The sequence below is a fragment of the Borostomias antarcticus genome, assembly GCF_949987555.1.
Source record: "Borostomias antarcticus genome assembly, chromosome: 11".
Classification (NCBI taxonomy): Eukaryota; Metazoa; Chordata; class Actinopteri; order Stomiiformes; family Stomiidae; genus Borostomias; species Borostomias antarcticus.
The window spans coordinates 20,690,729-20,707,284 of NC_140244.1; the positions used below are offsets into that span (position 1 = coordinate 20,690,729).

General features: G+C 43.7%; 2 protein-coding genes across 8 annotated transcripts in view; one reads left to right on the forward strand and one right to left on the reverse strand.

Moving 5' to 3' along the window:
- Positions 1 to 1,377, reverse strand: part of ptpn22 (protein tyrosine phosphatase non-receptor type 22) — a gene marked incomplete at both ends in the record, with an annotated part of 15,386 nt that extends 14,009 nt beyond the window's left edge. The window contains one exon of the mRNA XM_084446143.1: positions 1,276 to 1,377. Within this exon, the coding sequence (XP_084302269.1) occupies positions 1,276 to 1,377 (102 nt within the window). The remainder of the gene's footprint in view (positions 1 to 1,275) is intronic.
- Positions 1,378 to 5,205: 3,828 nt separating this feature from the next.
- On the forward strand, positions 5,206 to 16,209 carry LOC311314867 (membrane cofactor protein-like). 7 transcript variants are annotated; one of them, XM_084445385.1, is made up of 15 exons: positions 5,206 to 5,329; positions 6,281 to 6,518; positions 6,614 to 6,799; positions 6,936 to 7,035; positions 7,231 to 7,304; positions 7,552 to 7,731; positions 8,101 to 8,277; positions 8,562 to 8,747; positions 9,806 to 9,877; positions 10,630 to 10,815; positions 11,940 to 12,005; positions 12,659 to 12,688; positions 13,065 to 13,128; positions 13,519 to 13,607; positions 14,617 to 16,209. In XM_084445385.1, exons 2-14 carry the CDS (start codon positions 6,443 to 6,445, stop codon positions 13,577 to 13,579), a joined length of 1,458 nt encoding a protein of 485 aa, XP_084301511.1. In that variant the 5' UTR covers positions 5,206 to 5,329; positions 6,281 to 6,442; the 3' UTR covers positions 13,580 to 13,607; positions 14,617 to 16,209. The 7 variants fall into 7 exon arrangements, with proteins under 7 accessions (XP_084301511.1, XP_084301509.1, XP_084301512.1 ...); XM_084445383.1 differs by having other exon boundaries at positions 13,519 to 13,575; XM_084445384.1 differs by lacking the exon at positions 5,206 to 5,329 and adding an exon at positions 6,027 to 6,090 and having other exon boundaries at positions 13,519 to 13,575.
- The last annotated feature ends 347 nt before the right edge of the window (positions 16,210 to 16,556 follow it).

A 16,556-nucleotide genomic window follows, 5' to 3' on the forward strand; every position in this document is an offset into this window, starting at 1 on the left:
GCGCTAGTTTCAATTTCTCTCACGCTTGTCACGACTTCTGTCTACTGGTGTCAGTGTGGGGGGGTTTGGGTATAAACTGTGACATTACAGCTGAGCAGTAACTTCCCCCACGCTCAAGTTTTCTGGAAACGCCTTGACATTCATTTATTATGGCCCAATCAGTGGTGACGAAATCTGTCATCCGCCCAATCAGATTCAATCCAGACAACATGAAACAACAGCAACCTAGCAACTGCAATGTCGAAGACGATTGTCCCCCCCCCCCCCCTATCCCCGGATGGTAATGAGTTCAGCCAGATCTTTCTCCAGCGCTGGCACGGCGTAAACGGAGTGTGGTGATAGGTCTGGCTGTGGAAGACTGTGTGAGGACAGACCGAGAGGACTTCTGCCCTGCAGTGACATGACGACTGTGACGCTCCAAATAAGAGCCAGGGTCCAACCACAGTCAGAGCGGGCCTCGAAGACGCATCTGTAGCCTGCGCCTTGCAGGGTGGGTTTATTCTGAGTGGTCAGGGTAGCAGGGACATGACAGCAGCAGGGTGGCATGTAGGGAGCAGGACAACAGCCTTTGGGCGCTGAGGTGATGCTTGTCACAGTGGCAATGTTCCATATCTGATGTCATCTCAGGGAATTCAACTTTTAAAAGCAGTTGTTCTGCATTACTTACTCTGTATTTCCCTGCAGATTTCCTTCCTTATTTAGGGCGCCTACTGTATCAGCACAAAGAAAAGGAAGATACCACCTTGACAGAGACGCACCATCATGTCACTGTCCCGAACAATACATTCTTCAAAATACATTAGTGAATGTCCTGCTACAGAGGAAGACCATCATCTACTGTAGCTCATTCTAGCAAAATCTCTGTTCCCACAGGGGTGGGGTGTTGTATTGCAGTGGGGGCTGTTCTGCGAAAAGAGGAAGCTACAACACAGTGGTTGGACCACCTTGACTCATTGAGACACCACAACACCGGTTTATTTTCCCGTACATGACGTTCTTTTGTAAGAATTGTTTGTTGCCGAATGTCCTTCTACAGCGGAAGACCCCATCTAGCTCATTTACAGCACAGTCTCTATGCCCACCATGCCACTAACGTACAAAAAAGTATCATACTGAACACTCTGAGCTTCACCAATGGAAACCTCAACATAATTTCAGCGACAAAGTGAAACACAGTAAACTCATCTTAGAGTGGATGCACCTGCTCAAAAGATATAAGTCCGTACCGAGGGACAGCCCTTCGGCAGAAGGGACCGGACATAAAGAAGAACTCACCGTGAACTCCCCAGCGAAGCCGCACTCTGCCTCCGCCTCCTCCGCCTCTTGGCTCTCCAGCTGGGCAAGGAAGCTCCTCAGTATCCAGGCTTGCTGCTGCATGGCTGGCTGTGTGCTGCCTGGCTCTCTCAGGCATGTCAGGACCCAGAGGGCCGTGGGGCCATGAACTGGTCCAGGGGCCAGGGTCGGGGGCACCTGGGGGGCTAGATCTACTCTGGGTGACCCACTCAGCATCGGCCGGCAGCTCTCACATTGAGGAACTATAGTGAGGAACTGTGGAGGCTGTTTTAGAGGAAGCAGCAGTCAGCTAACAGGTTCTGTGGTCAAATGAAAAATATAACCGCGCCCCCTGTCTGAGTGTCACTGGGTCCTAGAGCCATATATGTGTGTGTGTGTGTGTGTGTGTGTGTCTGGGTGTTAGAGAGAAAGAAAGAGAGACAGACAACCAGAGAGAGGCAGAAAGATGTGTACATACAGGCTTCCACAGCTGTTCTTCACCAGAGACAGAACGTGCCAGAGGCTGTCCAGCCAGTTGGACCGCATTCGGGACACCAGCCTGGGAGGGGTGTAGGGGGGCGAAGGGGGAGAGCAACAGGGAGTGTGGCAGGCTAGGATCCTGTCAGATGACCAAGTCTCTCTGTCTGGCATGTCTGTCAGGCACCCCCTGGTGGACCCATGGTCCACCATTCTGCGGACACAATGTAGCAACTCATCCAGCGTTCTGCCTGGCAGTCTGCTGTTCTTAATGTCGATTCTGAGCGCGTCTTAATGGAAGAATATATTGATAATACCCTCTCTAACCTCAGAGGTAGCTTGTGTGGTGATCAAGCCAACACTTTTGCAATGTACAGTATGTGAATATTGCCACCAGATGTAGAGAGAACAGAGAAGCACAGCAGTCACAGGTCACACCTCAGGGCTGCTCTAACTCTACCTGCTAGAAAGCTACATAGCCAACATTACAGAAAACTGTGCACATTGCAAAGAGCACATCCATTTTCTGTTCTTCAGTTTTACAAATTAAAATGTGTTATTGTTTGTGAGAAATAAGATGGAAATAAGACCTCAGATTCAATAGGCGGCATGATCACTACACTTCTGTTCCATCTAGATATGTAGTATGGGGACATCCAGTGGCTGATGTGTAAAGCTGATGGGACAGTATGAAATACTCTTGTTGGTTTGTCAGCAGCAGTTTTTTTGGGTTCATTATTAGACAATTGGCAGGTTGTTCTCTTCTGTTTTTTTTTTTTTATCCGCAAATAGTTGACACGTTGAAAGCTTGAAACACAGCTTTCAACGTGTTGAAAACACACAAAGTAAAATACTAGGCTATATGAAAATGTTTTTTGCGCATGGCTGTAAGCCAGCGCACCTATTATAGCAAATGTCCGGTTGTCACTCCCCTCCCTGGCTTCCTCCGTCCCGTTGTTGACCTGCAGTTCTATGTTGCTACGACAAGAGGCAGTGGTCCCAGAACCTGCAGTTCTATGTTGCTACCACAAGAGGCAAATAGACTGCATTTACCGTTTTCGGCCACGGGAGGGCAGCAACAGGCTTAGATAGACTGTGTTCCTTGTTGAGTGTAGTTCTAGCAGTACTTACTGTATAACAAACACCTACTGCTTCTCAATGCTACTGCTTCTCACCTCAACTTCCATACAACACCTCCAAAGCTACTGCTCAGCCCCGGAGTGGGCTATAGACACACGGTCTCCAATGAGGGGTGCATGGGGATGGCCTGGCAATCACGGACCTGCGCCCCACTGCCTCTGACCCGAGGGGGCGGAGTCTCGCCATCACGCCACTATCCACGCCACGGTCCCCACATCTCAGCCCCTGAGTTGGCTAAAGACACAGTTTTCACGGTTGGGTGCATGTAGGTGGCCCGGAGAGCAGTACACTGTCCCCGAGGGGACAGGGGAAACCTCCCCTGTGGGCACGAGGGGGAGGAGTCTAGTCACCACGCCAATATCCACGCCAAAGACCCCACAACTAAGCCCCTGAGTGAGCTAGAGACACATGATCTTCACTGGTCAGTGCATGGAGATTGCCGAGAGGTCACTGCACTGCTCCAGACCTGCTCTGACCTTAGGGGGCGGAGTCTCGCCACAACGCCACTATCCAAGCTACGGACCCCACAACTCAGCCCTTGAGTGAGCTAGAGACACACAGTCATCACCGATGGGTGCAGTGATTGCCCGGAGGTCAGTGACATGTACCCGACCAACTCAGACACGAGGGGGCGGAGTCTCACCACCACGCCACTATCCACGCCACAAACACCACAACTCAGCCCCTGAGTGGGCTAGAGACACACGGTCTTCACCCATGGGTGCATGGAGATTGCCCAGAGGTACTGTCCCCAAACAGCTCTGACCAAAGGGGGCGGAGTCTCATCACCATGCCACTATCCACGCCATGGACCCTGAAACTCATCCCTTGAGTGGGCTAGAGACACATGGTCTTCACCGGTGGGTGCATGGAGATAGCTCGGAGGTCACTGTTCTGTCCCCAACCAGCTCCCCGCCCCTGCGTGGCTGTAAGCCAGGGCACCATAGATAGCGTTTGTCGGGTTGTCACTCCCTCCCTCCCTCCTTTCCATTGTTGACCTGCATCTCTATGTTGCCACCACAAGAGGCAGTAGTCTCAGCACACCAAAATCAATACAATATGACATCCGGAGTTTTCAAGTTCCTGTGGTGGGTAAAGCATCTGACTCCCATGTGGGAAATCAGGGGTTCAAGACTCTGGTGGGGAAGATTTTGGGAAACAATACCCACACCCTCAGCTAGCCTGTGGGTTTATTCCTATGTTTACTTTCGGCCTTTCCATCCCTCTCCCTCTCTCCTTTCAGTCATCTTTCCCCTTTTTTGGAAGTACGATTCCATAGGAACAAAAACACTATGACATCCCACATTTCCAAGTTCCTTGGTAGTGTAGTGGGACTCTCACGTTCCCCAGCTGAGGACGATCCTGTTAGATGCCTAACTATAGCCACGACCTTTCTTCTTCTCCTCTCTGCCCCCTTTTTTCAGACAGACGGGAGAGATGCCATGGGAACAAAAAGTTTTTATTTTTAAGGAAATGTACAGTCTGTTTTGCAGATGAATTAACTGTGTCAAACTGATTGCAGAAACTGGGTGACCAATAAAGTGACCAATTACAAGTCCCATTGATATACTAGACTTGTGCTTACTGTTATGTTTCTCTGTGTATGCAACTCTGTGTTTTGTTTTCTGCTCCTCCTGTTCTCGGTCCCACTCCCAGATTACTGAGTGGATCCAGTTATAATTAATATAATTCAAAGCATTTTAATAAATATGAGCATGATTTGTCATGTGCTTGTCACTGGATGTTATAGAAGTTATGTAAAACTGTGGTTACCTGGTGGTGCTATGTCAGTTATTTAATTTATATGCAGCACTTGAACATTTGAAATACTCCTGTTTTGAAATTATACCTACAGTACCTATAGGTGTCTCAGTAATTACCCATTATATATTAGGCTATACTTTGCATGTATTTACCAGGTAAATGTTTAGTAATTGGGGGACTATGAAAGGAAGGGTTACCCAAAAAATGTTCAGAGTAAATTAATTTAGCAATAGAAATCCATAAACCTAGGGCCAATGGGCATATAAACTACCGGTGGAATGGTGGTGGAGCAATAGCGGAAGCATTTCGGATTACTAGTTGACCGCTGTCCCTGACGCTAATAATCCGCCAGAGGAATTTAAAGCACCTGCACCTGTGAGACACGACAAAAAAGTAGGCCTATACTACTGGCGTCTGTGAGTAGACTAGTCTATGACCGCAGTGACAGCGAGTGAGTGAATGAATGGGAAATTCTTATGTATTTTGTTTTTTAAAAAATGGAAATTCACTGAGCCGTTCGCGTCCCACCCCTTCCGGTTTCCGGTTAGTCAACCGTGCTGAACGAACACACCCTTTTAGGTCCAAACCATAAAAGACTGCATTCAAACCCGGATTCACTACAAATACAGAAGCGGGCAATTAGGTTAGACTACTGTAGAAACATTTTCAACAAAAGGTAAGACTATGAAATTTGGATAGCCAACGCCAAGCGACTTATGAAAAGTAGACTAGCTATAGTACCAGTGCAAGCCTGTTCAACTAGCTAGCACTAACGGAAGTTACTCATTTGTCATGAAGAAAATGTCTATTTCTGTCATCTAAACTTGGCTAACGTTAGACTGTATAGCAATATTTTACCGCCTGTGACTATAACATACCATAATAATATGTATAGCTAATAATCAGCAAAACCCGCCGTGTTCCGGTTTCATCCTTTGAGCAGGAAGCACGCATTTGTAATGGTAACATAGTTGGCTAGCTAATAAAGGACGGCTGATTGTAAAATAAAGACGAGCTAACACTGAACATGTTCTATCGCACTGTCCCAACTATGAGGAAGACAGAGAGAGACGGGATAAAGTCAGAGAAGCAGGACGGGAATGGAATTTGAGGGGTTTATCGGACACGGGGGGGGGGGGGGGGGTATGAATCTGCAGGAAGGCTCTATTTATTTTCTTGGGTGACACCATATATTGCAGGAAGGCTCTTTATTTTCTTGGGTGACACCATATATGTCTGTGACACGGTTGTGGGGTAGACTGTAGTCTGTAAGCACTAGGATGAGGACATGATGCTACACACTCTTGTACAGTAGGTGGCGGTATGCACCTTTGCTGTTTGCGATCCGCCATAAACCCAAAGAAGAAGAAGAAATCCGAGCTAACGTCAAACAGCTTCGCTGTTAACAGTTTCCTTCGCATTAGCTAGAAAGTCTATGTACGTAAGGACGTTATTTATTTTGAGATAGCTAACGTTAGCTAACTAGCACAATTACTTGTTGAAAACATTAGTAAATTACGTTAACTAACCTTAGAATAGTAGCTGGCTAACGTTACAGCATTTTGAATTAACGTTATTGCCTATGAGTTATGGCTGATCTATTTTTCTTGTCTTGTTCTCATGGCAGTGTATGTGCAGCAGTCTACAGAGAAATCCGCTAACAGCTGCACACACGCAACTGTACTGTACAACTGTTCTGCCTCAAACGTGGGGGCTCGCTGGAGCAGATTGTCACTCGGAAGTAAGCTGCGTCCCGTTTGTTTAAAGCTTGATTACGGACAGAAGAACCATGCAGCACATCGATTTGCGCCGCTGGTTGTTGGCAAGCAGTGTCTACTTTGCTTGTATGGTTGGCATCGTTCAAGGTGGGTACTTTTGCCTCATCCACTTCCAGACTGCAGTGATTTCTAACGCTGAATATGTAGAGTATACTGCTAATCTCTTTCTCCACCTGTTTTAGCACAATGCACCAGGCCCTCACCAGGCGAAAACATGGTATTTTCAACAGACGATATCGGCAAGGTCGAATTTATAGATGGATCTGTAGTCCGTTTTAAATGTGACTTTGGCTATGCACGTGATGGGGGTTTTCCGACAATCACTTGCCATAACGGCAAGTGGTCTAATGTGACTTTGAAATGTGCAGGTAAATCTTTTGATTTGAGCATCTATCACACTATTACTGTAGACTAAACTGAATAATCTTGCTAGACGCTTTGTTGTACACACCCAGATTGTCTCATTTCCCTTTTCCTCTATTAATGCCATCTCTTTTGTCTCAGCAAAGACCTGTGGCTCTCCTGGAGAGGTAAACAATGGATACTATGACATCTCGGATGGGATTTCACATCTTAGCAAGGTTACATTCCACTGTAACAAAGGGTTAGTTCTATATTCCTAACAAGCTGTTCATTGTTTTAGCTATTATGTATTAACTTAGCTACTACATAGGGATTTACTGGTAAAGCTGGTCATCAATAGTTTAGGTTATTTCAAACCGAATCTGTGACCAGTAGCGTTTTGTTAATCTGTCCTAAATGTCAACCTCCTTTTCTATATTTTTTTGTGTTTTATCAGACACAATTTAATTGGCCAAAAGCAAAGAATGTGTAGAGATGGAACATGGGAAGGCAGAAATCCTGTGTGCGAAGGTTAGTGGGCTAGTGTGTGGGACCACAAAGGTACTGTACCTCAGTCTCGCAGTGTGATGCATTTTAATCTATATCCCTAAACTCATTAAAACATGAAAACTAGCTTACAGATTTGTATAAAATTGTGTGTGTGTGTGGGAAGGGGGGGGGGGTATTGGCGCTTTGAAATTTTAGGATCTTGGTTGGAACTGCCGGAATCCCTAACTGCTGCCATGTCCTTAATCTTTGTTTGGATTATGTCCTACAGTGGTGCAATGTGGTGAACCACCTACCATTGTGGATGGTGAACCAACTACGTTTGAGGAGTCCGCCGTCTACAGCAGTGTTGTACAGTACCAATGTAAAGCGGACTTCACACTTGTTGGACCTCGAGGCATAGTTTGCGAAGAGGATGGAACCTGGAAGCCAGATCCACCTCAGTGTAAATGTAAGTTGCTAATATCTTGTTTTCATATCCAATGGTACCATATTATGTACTGTTGACTGTGGGTCTTTACCAAACAAAGGACTTAATACTGTTAAGAGTTGGCCGTGACTGTGGTACTGGGTGTTCCCTACATTGTAGAAAGGTTAATAATTAATCGATAAGTGATTCGTGGTCATTAAGGATTTGCTTGAGCACATGAAATGTACTCGATCTACTATCAAACAATGTGGTATTCTATCAAACAACGTCTTTGATAGTAGATCGAGTAAATTTCTTGTGCTCGAGCAAATCCTTAACGACCATGAATCGCTTATTGATTAATTGTTAACATCCCTACTACATTGCATTTCTCTTCTGTCATGTTTGCAGATGTTAAATGTGAATCGCCCGAGATTGAAAATTCCATACGGACTGGGGGTAACCCCCCCTACAGATACCGGTCCTTTGTGACTTTCAAGTGTCAAACGGGGTTCAATATGGAAGGAGAATCCGATCTAACATGTGGAATTTATAGCAACTGGAGCTCTCCGTACCCAACCTGCCAAAGTAAGACTATGAACAGTGTTTGATTTATGTGTCAAGTTATGTGTCAAATGAATTTACCCAAATTAATGCAATGTAACTGGGATGATTGCGATATAAGCCAAGATAAGTGTGTCTGTGTTTATTAACTTGTGGTAATGTCCATGGTATGCATACATGTGCCTTATGGATGTCACGAAAACCGATACTTCAATTCCAATTCCAATTTGATACCAAAAAAAAAGAAAAAAAAAAGGATCTGATTTCCATTTATCACACGTTGGGAATGTTTGGATTCTGTCCTATAGTGGTGACATGTGGTACACCGCCTGCCATTGTGGATGGTGAACTAACTAATATGCCACCTGAGGAGTCCTACAACTACGGCAGTGTTGCACAGTACAGCTGTAAAGGGGATTTTACACTTGTTGGAGCTCGAGGCATAGTTTGCAAAGAGGATGGAACCTGGAAGCCAGATCCACCTCAGTGTAAAAGTAAGTTGCTAATATTTATATGTAAATATTTGCAGATTTCAATGCATGGCACATTATCAGAAAGTTTACACTTTCATAATCTGTAAAAAAAAGAAAAAAAGAAAAATGACCTTGGCAGACATCAGGACCAAACCTCACATATGCAATGGTATGTTTTCATATGCAATGGTACCATATTAGGGACTGTTGACTGTGGGTGTTTCCAAAAGGACTTTATACTGATAAGAGTGTGACTGTGGTACTGGGTGTGTCTGTGGATAGGTCTACAGACTACAATCTGTCTCGGGTTCACTCAGCCTTAAGTAGACATTGTTTCCCACATCAAAACACCTAAAGTGGGCATGAATTCTAACAGTTAGGGAAAAAAAAAAGAAAATGCTAACTAAATTGGTGGTTTTCAAAACGATCAATTTACTATAATCAAAGCGTTGGCTAGCATATATGCATCTAATCGTGCATGAACCCTATCAGAGCTTTTGTGATGATATTTGAGACATTCAGCCCATAAATTGTGAATAATAACATTGTTTTGCTTAATTTAAATATTGCTTTTTCTAGTTCCAGCTAATCACAGGCTAGGTCATGAAAAATATGTAAAATTGCAGGGAATGGCCTTACAGATCATGCAATTTAATTGGTATCATATTGAGCTTCAAAATTCTGGTATCGTGACATCTCTATTCCCTAATGTGCCCATGCTAACAGTGATATCTCTGTATCAGAACCAGAATTGGGTTCATGATGCACAGTGGCATACTTGTTTGTCAAGGTTTCATTAACCCCATGTCATTTCTTTCCTACTTTTCTATTCATGTTAACCACTATTCAACAATAATCAACCTTTGGTCCAATCCATTAACCCCACAGCATGGTGATCTGCTCATCTTTCATTGGTCTGCGTCCTCCGCATTCTAGTCACTGTGTTGGGTAGACTGTTCCACTCACCCCAGACCAGACTGGCTGATTGAATCTGTAAATGTGATGACGTCACAATAGTTAGTGCTATCATGAAGGAATTGACAAGGGCTTTGGTCTAATTATGTTCCATGCTTTTATAGCCCGTCCAACCACAACCAAAGCCACTACCACCACAACCACCCCCGCTACTCCAAAGACACCCACAGTCCAAGGTAGAGTCCCTTCATACTAAGGCTTACATGCCCTACACTTTAGTGATGGACAAAAGGAGAATAAAAGACAGAACATTACCATGTTAGGCGTAAGATGGTGTAAGGACGACGATGACCTATGGGCATTTCCAAGACGACACCAAAAGATAAAACCCCTTTGGGATGCTAACAAAGTTTTATAACCTCAAGGGGGCCCCAAAGATCGCAGAGGGTGTCCCAGGCCTCAAGACAATTTGAGGTAGAAGAAACCTCTTTGTAAAAAGATTATTTGTGCGTCGATTTGTACTGGAAAGAAAACGAGCCCGTTTTGTAAAATTTGAGGCTGAATTGAATGTATAAAATATTTTCTGATGGTGGATGACGGAGTGAGCAAAACAAAAATCATCTATTCAGACACACGTCATATATCTGTCCCCAGACCGTTAAACGGAGGCCTTCAGTACCTAGAGAACAGGCCCAGGCCGTGCCGGCTCATTGGCTCAGCCAGTACCTTTCAGTGGCCTTAAACATTGCAGGGGATGGATGCTCTCGATCCTCAAATATCTCTCAGCAATTGAAAAGCAAGCGAAGTATTGATGTATATATTTTTGCGTTTTTAATGTTGTTGTCGATTGCTATTTAATTAAATGGAAAGAACTGTTTTGGTAGTCTAACTACAATTAAGATTTAAAAAATTACAAATTTAAAAAAAAAAAAAAAGGATCTGATCTCCATTTATCACACGTTGGGAATGTTTGGATTCTGTCCTATAGTGGTGACATGTGGTACACCGCCTGCCATTGTGGATGGTGAACTAACTAATATGCCACCTGAGGAGTCCTACAACTACGGCAGTGTTGCACAGTACAGCTGTAAAGGGGATTTTACACTTGTTGGAGCTCGAGGCATAGTTTGCAAAGAGGATGGAACCTGGAAGCCAGATCCACCTCAGTGTAAAAGTAAGTTGCTAATATTTATATGTAAATATTTGCAGATTTCAATGCATGGCACATTATCAGAAAGTTTACACTTTCATAATCTGTAAAAAAAAACAAACAGAAAAATGACCTTGGCAGACATCAGGACCAAACCTCACATATTGTTTTCATATGCAATGGTACCATATTAGGGACTGTTGACTGTGGGTGTTTCCAAAAGGACTCGACAATTTGAGGTGTAAGTAGAGGGGCTGTGGGTAAAAAAAAGGTTGGGAACCCCTGCCCTAGAATGTTGCCTTTTAATAGAAATGGACCACATTTTGGGATGAAAGTAGACCCAACTTAGACCCTCCTTAGACCGGATCTAAAAAGCAAAGCGAGCGGACCCAGACTAGAACAGAGCCCAATTATGTATTCACACCTTTAAATGTGAAACCCTGGAACCCAGTCGGATTTAACAAGGTTATCTGTGCTTGTGTATTGGGATCAAGGACATGGTGTCATTAATTGTACGATTTTGAACAAGCAATTGCTCAAACACTGGTATCAAGTTATGCCCATAAGCCTACCTAATAGGCTATGCAGATTCCTGCCATGACACACTATTCACTACTTCTCACTACTTCATCACCAGTATGATTTCTTCCTTCGGCCTCCTAAAATCTTCTGGGTATGGGCTTTGTTTGTGACTTCCTTACTTACCTCCCTACTTACTTATCTACCTACTTACCCCTAGGTATCTGGCTCTATTAGGTCATCACAGTTACATTGTGCGTGCGTGCGTGCGTATATGAGTATGTATTGTATGTGTGTATATAAGAGTATGGTGTGTGTGTGTGTGTATATATATGAGTATGTATTGTATGTAGTGTATGTATGACTATGTATTGAATGTATGACTATGTATTGAATGTATGACTATGTATGAGTATGTATTGTGTGTATGAGTATGTATTGTATGTATGAGTATGTATTGTATGTATTGTATGAGTATGTATTGTTGTATGTATTGTATGAGTATGTATTGTATGTATTGTATGTATGAGTATGTATGTATGAGTATGTATTGTATGTATGAGTATGTATTGTATTGTATGTATTGTATGTATGCATCTATGATTACTGAAGAGTTGCTCATGTTCCAGTTCGTGCTGGTCCTCCGGTCCCCCCAGGTCCCGCTCCCCCGGATACCGGTCGCACCAATTCTGTCTGTAAGTCCATCGTCAGCCTCTAGTCTCTCTTCACCACCTGCATAGTATGCAGTCTCTTCCTAGTATGCAGTCTCTTCCTAGTATGCAGTCTCGCCCTAGTATGCAGCCTCTTCCTAGTATGCAGTCTCTTCCTAGTATGCAGTCTCTTCCTAGTATGCAGCCTCTTCCTAGTATGCAGTCTCTTCCTAGTATGCAGTCTCTTCCTAGTATGCAGTCTCTCCCTACAGCACCAGAGCAGCATACAGACTGAAATGAGTGGCGCCTCCTCGGTGCCTAAACCCAACGCATTGGAATGTGATCAGCCTATAGATCAGCCTATAGATCAGCTTATCGATCAGCCCATCGATCAGCCACAGACGTGTCACAACTACTCTGACCTGCTTCAGAAGTCATTTAACCTGTTTCAACTTGCCAGTTAAATGAGGAGGGGCAGATTGCGAAGGGAAAAGTATAAAAATGAGCTGGACCGTCTCCCTGACTTGCCTACCCACGTTGATTGGACAACCCAAACACTTGACCTGCTACAGATTAGACTTTATCAAAGAGAGTCAACTGTCAAAATGTTTTTCTACGGCAGTCATGCCCTAGCGCCCCCTCACCTGGTCATATTCCTCTTTTCATTCCATGTTTCTGTTCTGTTGTCTTCCTTACAGCTACCGGAGCGGCTGTTGGTATAGCTGTTGGTAAGTTACAGGGGGATTCAACAATGAGCCTCAAGCTGTTTGCATTTTTTTGCATTTTGGTTACAATAATAAATAGGCCAAAGAATGTTTAGCTTGGAAGCAAATTTACAATTTAGTTACTGATTTAGCAGATGCTTTAGTCCAAAGCAATTTACAATAAGTGCATTTGTCTGGGGTAAGTGAACCGACTGTACAATATTATTTTTATTTTATTTTATTCCCCCCCCCCCCCCATGTACCTGAAGTTGAAGTGAGATTGTGAAACGGGAGTGTTACACGTTGGGGAGTGTTACACGTTGGGGAGTTCTGTGCAGGAGGAGCCCAAGCTGAATGTGTAACAAAACCTAATGAATGTGAACTTCCTTTATTTATTCAGGTGTGATCGCTGCTGTGGTTCTTCTTTTTCTTGGGTTTTTCTTTTACAGGAAAAAAAGAAGCAGGTAAAATTGAGTGCACGTTTCCTTCCACTCTTCTGCTTAGTGTGCACTGAACTAACTTCTCTCTTTCTACTGACCTATACTCTTCTGTGAAGCTGATGTCTGTCTCTGATGGCTGCTGCTGCATGATTGTTCGTTCGTGAAGTTTTCTCTGATGTCTCATCCAATATTCACACACCAGCCACGTTTGAGCCGTTTGATCCGAGTGGTCATGCTGTTTAAATGGCGCGTGAGTCTTAAGCACAGAGCCGGGGTCGGTGTGTCTGGTATTGAGGGGGGCCTGAGGGAACTAGCATCCTGGTGAGACAAGCTGCTGGTTTAGAGGGACGGTGGGTGTGGACAGTCCAAAACACTGGTCATGCACACATAATGACCAGTCACCTTTGGTTACAGCTCTCAGCCTGGCTACTCTGGAAATGTGGCCACCAATGACGACACCCCCCAGCCAGGGTAAGACGATGGACTGCTGACCACTTCGTGTTGTAAGATAAATGCCCATAGGGGGGTTTGGTAATCCATAATTTTAAGGCCCATTAATTATTCTACATTTTTCCGCTGCGGATTAATAAAAGGTATATTTATCTGTCTGCGGTCTTATACTCCCCGTACTTGGTACTTGGATAATAGTTGATAGGTAAATACATCCGTTTCCTCAAATCATCACATGATTTTTTAAATTGATTATGCCCTCTGCAAACCATGTTAAAATATTGATTCTCTGACTTCACTTTACAATAATTAACCCCATGTGCAAAGACTCGGGTTGATTATGGGTAAACTAGACTAGAGCAAGAACAATCAACGTTGCCAATGCAGTACTCTGCTTACTGTCAGTTTACAGCAGTCAGTCTTCCTTCCCTCATACCCAGCCATCAACTGTATCTGATCACACCTTGAACCTTATAAATGACAACTAATGCTGGAGGAGATGACCCAATGAGGTGTCAAACCTCATTGTGTCATCAAGAAACCCAAGCATTTTGCACATTTTGTGAATAATGGTGAGTGTTCCAGTAGGAACCAACTGTTGAATCAGGGGTGCAGACTTGTCACCTTTTGGTGAAAATAGCTGTTTTTAATCCAAAATAGGTCATTTGTTTGATATGCGTATGTATGGGTTTGCATGTTTGTCACCTTTTTCACCTGTGATGGGTTTGCATCTCTGTGAATGCCAGGATTGTTTTTTTACAGGGTTAGTCTGATGTCCTTGATCATTGAACTTTCATGAGACATGTTTATCGTCACCCTGGCAGCGATATTCCTTTTAACAGCTATGCAAGAGCTAACCTCTAAAGTTCAACACGTCTGTCCCTGTCCTGTTTTGCATGTCCACTGGGTATCAAAACGGTACAGATATTTTTGTGTTGCAATTATTGTAAGTCGCTTTGGATAAAGGCGTCTGCTAAATGTAATGTGATTGTCATTTATAAGGGCCTAGGTATAGTCTGATACAGTAGATGCATCTAATTTGCTTTCTTCTTTTCTTTTCAGTAACAAGTCTGATATTCACCCTCTGTAATCTCATCTGAATACAATTGGGTAAGGGGGCTGGCCCTGGACCATGCCATGAATGTGTTCCCCCCCGATACTCCTGCTACAAACACAACGGCCCTGAAACAACATCCTTCCAGATCCTTCCAGACACCTGGAAATGGAGGAGTCAGAGTAGAGCAGCCTATCTATTGTCTCAGTCCCATGAGAGCTTGCGAGTAAGAAGACGCCTGAATGACTCGGTAACCATTGATCACCAGAGTCGCCCAAAAACTTGATTCTGCTTTTATTTGGCTCCCAATCACATGTTGGAATCAGTCTAGCTAATGCATTGTTCTTGTATAGCCTGCTGCTTGTCATGTCCCTGCTGCGAACGTATATCTGTTAATATATTTCAACAAGACCTGTAAGTGATGCAGTTTCAGTGCCTTAACCTTGGGCCACCAAATAAACTAAAGATGGATAATGGTAAAAAAGTGGCTTTCACCACGTTTAGATTGGCCAGGGCGGATAAATCTGCCAAGCTTGGCTTAGCCAATGAGGTCATGTCTGAGCCATCAGGTCGTTCATGAATGCTCTGATCTGGATAGCTGAAGCACATGGTTTTTGAAAATTGTCCTGGCATTTTCAAGGATAAGCACTTAAGCACTTACGAGGTAGAAGAAACCTCTTTGTAAAAAGATTATTTGTGCGTCGATTTGTACTGGAAAGAAAACGAGCCCGTTTTGTAAAATTTGAGGCTGAATTGAATGTATAAAATATTTTCTGATGGCAGATGACGGAGTGAGCAAAACAAAAATCTTCTATTCAGACACACGTCATATCTGTCCCCAGACCTTCAGTACCTAGAGAACAGGCCCAGGCCATGCCGGCTCATTGGCTCAGCCAGTACCTTTCATCAGTGGCCTTAAACATTGCAGGGGATGGATGCTCTCGATCCTCAAATATCTCAGCAATTGAAAAGCAAACGAAGTATTGATGTATATATTTTTGCGTTTTTAATGTTGTTGTCGATTGCTATTTAATTAAATGGAAAGAACTGTTTTGGTAGTCTAACTACAATTAAGATTTAATCTTTATGTTGTGAGATTTCATACAAATAATTCCACATTTTATTTATGTAGGGTGAATTTTCCGCAGCACTTCCTAAGATCTCATTGCAGCACTTCCCAAGATGAGCACCGTTTCAATCATATTATCAACAGGGAAGCGATTATGTTTAAGCCATTTATTCAGTGTCACAGAAATACATATTCCTGAACATGATTAATCATTTGAATTGCAGGAAATAAAACCACTATCGAAACAATACTTTGAAGGATTTTTTCCCCCCATTGAATAAATGACTGTTGTAAATCAATAAAACACCTGCAAATAAATGTTTGGTATTAGCTTTTTTTGTCCCTGAATGACTGAATATAAATCGTCACTCATATTGTGTTAGTGGTAGTTTGGGTCTTTAGTTCCAATCCGGAAAATGGCGACATACCATTCACAGATATTTCACTATCATGTGTGAGTTTCAGAACATCATTACTGTGCATGAGGAAGCCATGGTCTACACACTATTATGGCTACCTTGTCCCATATCCAAGGCATCTTCAACCACAGTTCAGTCGAGATGAATCTGTCCTTCATTGTAACCGATTTCAAATGGTGCTAGAAACACAACAAGACTCTGAACACCAAAAGAAATCGGTCACCCTTGGAGAGAGGACAAAGAGCTTGGGTCAGCTGATAAGCAGGCTGCCGAGATGCAATGCTGAGTTGTGATTCCCTCTTGAATGTGTTTCCGCTCAGGAAGTGTCCTCGTGGCTGGTCACTTTGGGGTGGGGAAGAGGGGTACAGAGGGGGTGTACTGACCACCCCAAGAACACTGATTTCAAATGGTGCTAGATAGATCACAACACTCTAAGCCACCATCAGAAACCAGCTTCCAA

Bases quoted from the DNA above. Each gene is read 5' to 3' on its own strand.
- LOC311314867 (XM_084445383.1), top strand. From the start codon at position 6,443: ATGCAGCACATCGATTTGCGCCGCTGGTTGTTGGCAAGCAGTGTCTAC. The intron at 8,278-8,561 runs GTAAGACTATGA...TCTGTCCTATAG, and splicing joins TCCGTACCCAACCTGCCAAA to TGGTGACATGTGGTACACCG. The intron at 12,689-13,064 runs GTAAGTTACAGG...TTATTTATTCAG, and splicing joins GGCTGTTGGTATAGCTGTTG to GTGTGATCGCTGCTGTGGTT.